At 49.4% G+C, this 9,001-nt stretch overlaps 1 protein-coding gene across 3 annotated transcripts in view; it reads right to left on the bottom strand.

Annotated features, from left to right (window-relative positions):
- Positions 1-4,595: 4,595 nt before the first annotated feature.
- The window catches only part of Nck2 (NCK adaptor protein 2), a 115,008-nt gene continuing 110,602 nt past the window's right edge, over positions 4,596-9,001 (bottom strand). For all 3 annotated transcript variants that reach the window (XM_004844491.3, XM_021258145.2, XM_021258146.2), the window contains exon 5: positions 4,596-5,722. In XM_004844491.3, the coding sequence (XP_004844548.1) occupies positions 5,528-5,722 (195 nt within the window). In that variant the 3' untranslated portion in view covers positions 4,596-5,527. The remainder of the gene's footprint in view (positions 5,723-9,001) is intronic.

Raw genomic sequence — 9,001 nt, 5'->3', positions numbered from 1 at the left:
CCCTGAAGTAAAACTGGCAAAATGTTCTCTACTTTTCATAGTTTTGCTTTATCTTTAGTTTTTTTTCAACCAGTCAATTTTTGAGGGGAATAGCACATTGAAATTTAGATAACAATATATACTATTCATTTCCAGTAATCAGCAAAAACTCATCAAGAGTAGAGTGAATAAAAAAAAAAGAAAAAGAAAAAAACAAGAGTGAACAAGTGAATTTTTATGTCAACACAATAGGTTTACTGTTCAGTGCTAAAAATGAAGTAGATACAGAGCACATGTATGCGTAAACACACACACACACACACACACACACACACACACACGTGTCACCTAAGTCCCAAAGAGGCCCTTGCCTCTATGTTTCTTCCCCAAGGAACTGGTTCTGTAACTGTCCTGCTCTGGCCTTGAACCCCTGCCTGGTACCTAGTGTGCTGGCCTCTGAATCCAGCCAGAAATGCCACAGCCTGCAGGCTTCTGACACTTGGAGCTGACCGAGGCCTGGGCTCTGGCTCCAGAACTGGTGTGGCTGGTGCTGCAGCAGGCAGGGTCTGGCCTCTTGACCTTTGCCTGGGTAGAGAGAAGTGAAGGCAGAGGAAATGCAGCACAGGTCAGCAGAAGGATGCTGTCCCCAGCAGGGGCTCAGATCAGGGATGTGGATGAGTTGGGGGGCATCCCAGAAACTGGACCACTCAGAGGCCCCAAGGCCCTCTGGCTCCCACCCAGCAGGTGGCCTAGTGAGTCACCCTGGGCACCACCCTTCTGCTGACTGCAGCTCACAATGGCCCAGTTGTGTTGCTGCACTTAGCTGCGGGTTGAGTTCCAACCCAGAGCCTCAGCCCAGGGACCTCAGAGACAGAGAGAAACAGTGATGAGAGAAGTCTTTGTGCAAATCTTCTGTGCAGAAGGAGCCCCGGGGTCATGGTCTGGTGTGGTGGTTCAGGATGAAGAGGCACTAGAAGAGCCAGGCTCTGCCACCAGCTGGTGCTGAGGGCCTGGGGGTGTCAGAAGTGATGTGACGAGAGGACAGTTTGTCCTAGGTGGGAAACTGTTGGGCATTTTCAGTGGAGGTCAGACAGAAACCCCTGAGTGTGTGAAGTCCAAATGAGACTGGTAGGTCTCAAGACACTGCAATGTCTTTAACCAAGTGAGTCACTGGGTCACAGTCACCCTCTGTCCCTTGGCAACAGGTGCAGACATTTAGTTGAGACTGTGTGAAAACAAGGAAAGTTGGCTGGGCAGTCCAGGGTCCTCTGGGGTTGACAGTCTGTCCTGGAGAAACACTTAGACCTGTTTCTGCAGGTGGTAACATTTCTGATCAGCTGTGACTGGTGTTCACCCATGGTGAATGAACTATTACTAGTGCATGTTTTGACTGGGGGCATAAGAGGCACAAGATTCCTTCTGAGAAAGAAGTTAAAACAACCCTGTCCTCATAGAACTTCACTCTGGCCCTGTGTTGGACAGAGTAAATAATGACCATAGTAAATAAAGAAATTATTCATCCGTCAGAAACTGGTAAGTACTATGGGGGGAAATGAGCAAAAAAAGGGGCAGGGCATAGTATTAATATGACAGTCAGGGTAGGATTTATTGAGAAGGTTCTTGAGAAATTTTTCTAGATTATATAGAATGAGTTCAATATTCCACAACATCCAATGTGCTGTTAATTGATGTCATTCCATTTTTAAATTTGGCAAATATTGTTAACAGGTGTTTTTGGTGAAAATATTGACTAAAGATAAAAGCACCTTCTAATTATCTCTGGGAAACCAAGCAGGGTGGAGATCAGAAATCTATCTCCTAAATATTTTTCTACAATCAGTATAATCAAGTTGAGCATCTGTAGGATTCAAAGAATTTGGATCCACGTGATTCATAATATATGAAATTTTTTGTCTTTGTTTTTCATTCAGATAATTCATATCCATTGTAGAAAATCTGGGTTATATTAAAAAGTGTGAAGAAAGTATAAATATCTCTAATTCCGCCAAATGATCTCCAGGTTATTGAGTAGCCAATATCACCATCTCAGCCTTGAGGGAAAAGAAAAAGCAACCTTAAAGATGGACCACAGATGCCAGACATGGGGACAGTAAGGGTGGACTGGCACCAAAGATCACTTCCAAACCACTTGTAGCCAAGACAGCACTTGAATCCCCAGCACCTGGAGCAACCACCGTGATGGGGTTGGTGAGGCTTGGATGCTATGTAGACATCTGCATTCTGGTTGGGCCGATATCTTGGCTGGCACCATTACTTCACTTTCCGTACTGTCTGGCTCCTGGCTCCTTTACGGGATCCCCTGACTATGCGTGGAAACAAATTCTGCTAGCTCTGTATGTGGTTGCATAGAGTTTGGGGTTAAAATCATTTCACTGGTGCTTCAGGTACAGACGCCTGGTGAGGTCTCAAATCTTGGAACACTCACCATCAGCTTCATTTAGACAAGTTAGCACATTAACTCACAGGTTTCCCTTTTGTTAAATGCATTTAACAAGCTACACAGGGTTCTGAGCACTTCACATTATGTAAACCTATACAGAGGTCTAAGTACTCCAGGGCCATCTTTAAGGGCTGCCTATATCACGCAGCTCTGTACCAGTGAGCTGGGCCATCAGGAACCTGAGTGGCTGAGGATCTTATAGGAAGGTGAAGGTCCCCTAGTGGCTAGAGCCACAGCCCAGAGTCTGAGTGAACTGATGTAACTTGGCAGCTTCCATGGAGCCCCAAATGCTGGGGGCCCAGTGTCCTGACCAGCTCCCCCAACCTAGTACCCATAGCCTCTGTGCTGGCAGGTGCAGGCTGAGTGTTGCCCACCTCCTCCATGCTCTGAGGACAACCATTTTTAGGGATGGGAATTGTTGACCACATCTGGTAAGGAGGTAAGGTTGGTGTAGGGCTGAGGTTTCGGGCTTCCCTGGCTGATGCTCTCATGACTTTGAGTTTCAGAGATGGATAGCAGCCCTGTCTCGCTCACAAACCTTTACATTCAGAGAAGCAAGGTTGTTCCTATGAAGTTACAGGGCTGATAAGAACCAGCTGGGTTTCCCCACGCATGGCTCTGAGCCATCTCCAGTGCTGCAGAGGGGCCCATGAGCATCACAAGACAGCGGCTAGCATCCTACAAGGTCCTGGGACTGAGATGGCCCTGTTAATGCACCTGGCCCCCTGAACAAACCCTGTGCTACCTTTCTGCTGCTGTGACAAAATGCCTAAGACAACTTAGACACAGGAAAAGGCTGACTTTGGCTCATGGTTCTGAAGGCTCCTATCCATGGTGGCTTGGCCTGTGGCTCTGGTCCTGCAGCGACACAGGACATCACGGTGGGAGCAGGTGACAGAAGAGGCAGCTCCAGGATGTCCCAGGGTGCTGGCTCCTTGATAAACAAACACTCATCTAGATCCGGCCAGGGCAGCAGTGGGCTCTCATGGGTTGCCTGTGGTGAAACTGGAAACAGCAGCACCAACTACAAGCTTTCAAGAAGCTCCTCAGGGCTGGGGATTTAGCTCAGTGGTTTCACTGCCTGCTGTGCAAGCTCAAGGACCCCAGTTTGATCCCTGGTACCAAAAAAAAAAAAAAGAAGAAGCAACTCCTCAGGCCAAAAAGTGCACTGCCCTGGCCCCAACCATACTGCATTTCCTCCCCACTTTCTGCTGTGCACACACTGCCATTCAGAGGGATTCCAGCAGGTCACTGTTGCACACTCCAGGGGCCCTGACATCCACAGGACCTGTGTTTCTCCACAGTAAAATGGACAACATCTCTATCTGCTTTGTCTACTTCGACATCTCTCCTAGGACGTCGCTGGCAAACTCAGGTATCAGACACTCAACTTCATCGAAAGCAGCAAAAAGAGAACAAACTCAGGAAAGTACAAACTCGTAGAAATCTCTTTCTTAGTACTAGGGTTTGAACCCAGGGCCTTTGCAGTGAGCTGCATCCCTATACCTTTTTGACTTTTTATTTTAAAACAGGGTCTCACTAAGATACTAAGTTGCCCAAACTGGACTCGAGCTTGCAGTGCCCCAGCCTCTTGAATTCCTTCCAGGATGGAGTGGGCAGCGCTGAGCCTGGAGCAGAACCTGGGGTTGGCCCTGCTATCCCACAGAGTGGCCACATGGCCTTGCTGGCTTCACAGTGTCTTCATCTGAGAGTGGGTGACAGCAGATCCTCACCCAGGGCCATGGGGAGCAGCAGACACCTTGCCAGGTGCAGCACGAGTTCTTACACGCAGCAGGAGCTGTCATGGCTATGGGGACACAGACCTGCCTGGCACAAGCCAGGTCACTGGCCAAGAGCCCCAGGTTCCAGGTAAGGGGGCAGTGACTGAGAACTGCAGCTAATGATGGCTTAGTAAGTGGATTTTTCAAACCAATACTCTCCAAAGAGTAAAGGTCAAGCTCGACTTCCTGGGCTCTCCTGGAGTTGTACCCATTAAAGTTTATATTTCAATGTGCAAAACTGGGGGTGGGAAAGGAAAACACGTGAGTAGCATAGGTGCTAAGCAACTCCCTCTGGGCATTGAGTTTTCAGAAAACAGCCACCTCTCCTTGCCCACGACCAAGTCCATTTTTCCCACCCATAAACACCTGCAGTCTTGTTGTAATACTTTTTTTATTACAATATCCAAAAAACTGGGTATGCAAGTTTAGGGGATCTCAAGACCCCTTCTTCAATTGTAGGAGTGTGCCACCTCAGGATTGTATATTTCAACTATAAAGAAGTTCAAATGTAAAGAAAAAGGAAAATTCAATTTCTTAATAAACATTCTGGGTGTCTTTTCCTACCAATCACATAGTCTTTTGTAAACCCTGAAAAAATTTCCCTGTAAAGCAAATAATATATATATAATATGCACATATTATATATATATATATGTATGTATAGTGTGTGTATAAAGTACAGATAGCTTCCCTTCCCAAAGATCAGCTCTTTTCCTTAATCATCTGCTATTAGTGTCAACAAACGGCTACAGATACATATTACTTTGAGAATTAAATACATAATTGTGAAATTCAAACAAGCCAAAGGGCAAGAGGAGGAAGCACTGTGATGGCACATCTAGGGTCAATCACCAACATGTCTTTCCGCGTCACAGGTTTCCGCGCGTGCAGACTGACTCTCAGGAGAACTCATTGCACGCGCAGCCTCGAAGGCACTGGCAGCTTCCCCCGGCCGACTTAACCGGGTTCCAGTATTGCTATCACCCCAAGTCCCCTCCTGCAGAGCTGGGAGCCCAGGAGGGCTGCAGACACCGGGCCTGGCATCTGCTGCCCAGTGGCAGGGGAGGCTGAAGCCGGGACGGCGCCGACCAAACCTGTGCAGCCCACTGGTTCACTGTTGCCTGATGTCCTTGCGGCGACAGTGAGCCCAAGCACCGGGACACCCTGGAACAGCTCCCGACAGAGGCTGGGAGGCCTGGGGTGGCGGGTGAGAGACTACCCGAGCTGGTCAGAAAGACAGCGCTGCTGGCTGGGCAGCAGGTGAGGTGGCCGAGAAAGCCTGGAGCTGGGGGTGCAGCCACCACTGTCACTGCAGGGCCCGGACGAGGTAGAGCTTCTCGCCATGCTCGCTGGTGAAGATGGGTGCCTTCTTGTAGTGCTCCACCAGCTCATCCATACTGTGGAAGCGCCGCTGCCCGATGCAGTAGACATTGTCCACCAGCTGCACCTTGAAGTGCTTGTTCTTCCCTGACGCTTTGAGAGACACGGAGAAGTCGCTGGGCTGGAGAGGGAGCACAAGGAAGTTAGGACAGGCACGGGTGGGGGCCTGAGTCTGTGCAGAGCAGGGTCACTGGTGGCACCAGAGCCTCTGGGTGGCCCTGAGGAGCCAGCCACAGGCCTCAGGCTCTGGAGAGACAAAGGAAATGGTGCTCAGCACCATTCAGGTCCAAATGCATGCAAACTCTTCCTCAAAGAGTTGCTTAACATAAGGTGTGGCAGCCACGCTAACAGACATGCTAGGGACACCCGAAATTGGAGGCCCATTCCCCAAATTCTCTTTAAAAACCTCATATAATCTGCAGTGCTCTGCCCGAGACAGCAGGTCAAAATTCCACTTCCTCCGACTTTGAACTACCAGAAATGAAACCGTCAAATACTTCCTAATTTTAAGCTTTTTAACAATAAAGCGTGGGGGAAACTCTGGGTGCATTTTCAGCAGAATGCATAATGTTCCCAAGGGACCTGCAGCATGGACTTAGCACAGTTACTGAGAAGTGTTTAGTATGGTGTGGCGATGATGTCAGTACCTGCTTTTATTTGAGTGTACTTTAGAAATGTCATTTGTATTAAATTGGCCTTTTCTTTCAACTACTGAAAAACATGCAGGAAGGATATTGAATGAAGAATGCTCTTTGTGAAAATAATTCTGTAAACAGCAATCATCTCCTGGAGACCGACTCCACACCAAGAAGCCTGGCCGGGACACGCAGGTGCACTGGCATCATGCAGAGCACTTGGCTCTGCAGGCAGCAGTATGGGGGAGGCAGAGGGCAGCTACAAACTGCTGGGGTCCATGAAGAGGGGGCAGCTTATGGGGAGTCAAGGGCAGGTGGGGAGGAGACTGTGTGTGTGAATGTGTATGAGAGAGGGAGCAAGTGCTCATGAGTGTGGGGATGTAACTGCGTGTGAATGAGTACGTGTGACTGTGTGTATGTCTGTGTGCATGTGTACGAGTTCACATATGTATGTGAGTGTGCATGTATAATGTGCATGTTTGCATATGCATCTATATATGAGTGCACATGTGTGAGTGTGCACGCATAGATGAGTGTGCTTGTATATGAGTGTATTGTGTGCACATGTGTATAAATGTATATGATTGCACATGTGTACATGAGCATATATATCACTGTGTGTGTGAGTGCATGTGTGCAATATGAGTGCATGTACATGTTTGTACATATGATTGTGTATATGTATGAGTGTGTGAGTGTGCATGTGTCTGCATGTGTATGTGAATATGTACATACATGTATGAGTGTGTGCGTGTGTATGAGTGCATGCATGTGTGAATGTGTGTGTATGTGTGTGCACACATGTGGAGTGGAATCAGGCAAGGTCCCTGAGGACATGGGAGCAGAGACTAAGCAGTGGTGGCCCGGAGTGGTGCAGTGTGTGAGGCCCTGGGAAAGGACAGGAGCAGGAACTGCCCTCCAGGGCCACTGAGGGGCATGAGCCGAGTGGCACCTGTCCCTCAGCCTTGCCTTCTGTCCCACACTGCGTTCCACCCCAGCCCCTTTCTGCTGCTGGACACAGCATGCTGGGACCCCTGGTCCTCCATGGACAGCTGTGCCTTCAGCCTCTGGGGGTACAGTGCCCTACCAAAGCCTCAGGGGCCTGGGGCCAGGGCAGCCCAAATCCCGCTCCTCTGCATGGGGCCCAGGCAGCCTGCAGGGCTGCAGTCTGGACAGTGCCTACTGAGATCCTGGGCCTGTGCCAGCCTCTGTGTCCCTGGGGGCCCAGCTGCTCACCACTGCTCCTCGTCCCTTCTGCAGGACCTTCCAGGTCTACACCATCATCAGAGAAGTGGGTACAAATCAGCAAACAAGGGTGACTCCATCTTGGCCCATACCAATTGGGGGGGTGGGGTCCAGACATCTCCCACTGCACAGGGCCACAGCTGCCCATGTGGAGAAACGGTGGACACAGAGTCATCAACGTTCATGTTTATGTGTCCCTCTGGCCAGAGCAGGCCAAGTGAGAGCAATCCTGTGAGCGCAGAGCCCCAAGCTCTCCATGTGAAGCGGGGGCTTATTGCCCAGAGTAGCAGAAGGAGCTCAGGAAGAGACTTCAGGAAGAGGCTGTGGTGACCCAGGTCAGGCTGCACGTTACCGAGCTTAGGGATCAAGGAGCAGAGGGTGGGAGATGGGGAGCCCGACACCTCAGAGGGTCACAGAGCTCTGATGTCACTCACAGGGAGCTGAGAACCAGCCCATCCACATGTCACAGCAGCCTGCACTGCAGGGTGACCTTCCAGACCCCACGAGGCTGCAACTGCAGTGCCTGGACATATACCCTGATCGCTAGGGCTTTTCTTCTGCAGCTGCAAGCAGGAGAAAGCAGAATTTACAAACTAGGCCCAGTGACAGAAAGATAACAACAACCCCTTTAAAAGAGAACAATTCTAAGCACAGGCTGTAAGAAAAGTTATACACACGTGGACTCCCTCTCTTTTAGAATATCTTATACTTTCCTTCACCATTTTGCTCCGAGGAGACACTGCACTGCCTCCCTGCAATACAACTGGTGTCTTCCAGGGCATTTTTAAGTGAAATAAGGGTGACTCGGACATCAGCAGGTGACCTGACCATCTGATAACCCGGTGGCTACTAAGCCACTCATAGGTGGAAGGCGTGGGATTCCATCACACTACTCAGCACATGAAGCCACTGAAAACTTAGGAACATTTTAGGACTGGAGTTTTCCACTTAATATTTTCAAACTGTGGGTAACTGAAACTGAAGAAAGCAAAGTTGAGAACTGGGGATGACTGCATTCTAAAGAGCAAAGCCTTGAACTCTCAGCGGCCACACAGTGCTTCCGGTGACCACCTTCACAGACCGCATGAGCCAAGCACAGCCAGCCTCAGCCTTCTCCGTGTGACTGTCTAGGTCAGCTGTTGTGTGTGGCTCTGAAAGGAAGTCAAGAGCACAGGTACTGGCCAGCGAGTACTTTCCTGGGGTAAGGCTGGGCACCCTGACACCATCCTGTGCCTGGGTCGCTGTCCTGGTGGACTAGGAGGGTCACTATGGCCAGTCACACACACTGTGTGTAATGGAATACACAAGCCACAAGACACAACCTTCTCCCTGTGAACTCCAAGTTTCCAATTACTTTAATTTTTATTTTAGTTTTGAGTTCTGTGCAATTAGTATTGCAGAAGCTTGTTCTATGGTAGAAGTTGAGCCTTTGGGACAAGAGGGGCTGTCTCGCTCTGACGGCTTAGCCTGAGCCTGGACAGTGCTGACGTGAGGGGGACTTTAATCAACCACAAATAAAG

The sequence above is a fragment of the Heterocephalus glaber genome, unplaced genomic scaffold (assembly GCF_053883595.1).
Source record: "Heterocephalus glaber isolate CG9 unplaced genomic scaffold, H.glaber_assembly_v1.0 deba00000470, whole genome shotgun sequence".
In the NCBI taxonomy this organism is placed as follows: Eukaryota; Metazoa; Chordata; class Mammalia; order Rodentia; family Bathyergidae; genus Heterocephalus; species Heterocephalus glaber.
The sequence above is the reverse complement of the archived record's forward strand: the minus strand, read 5'-3'. Positions and strand labels throughout refer to the sequence as shown.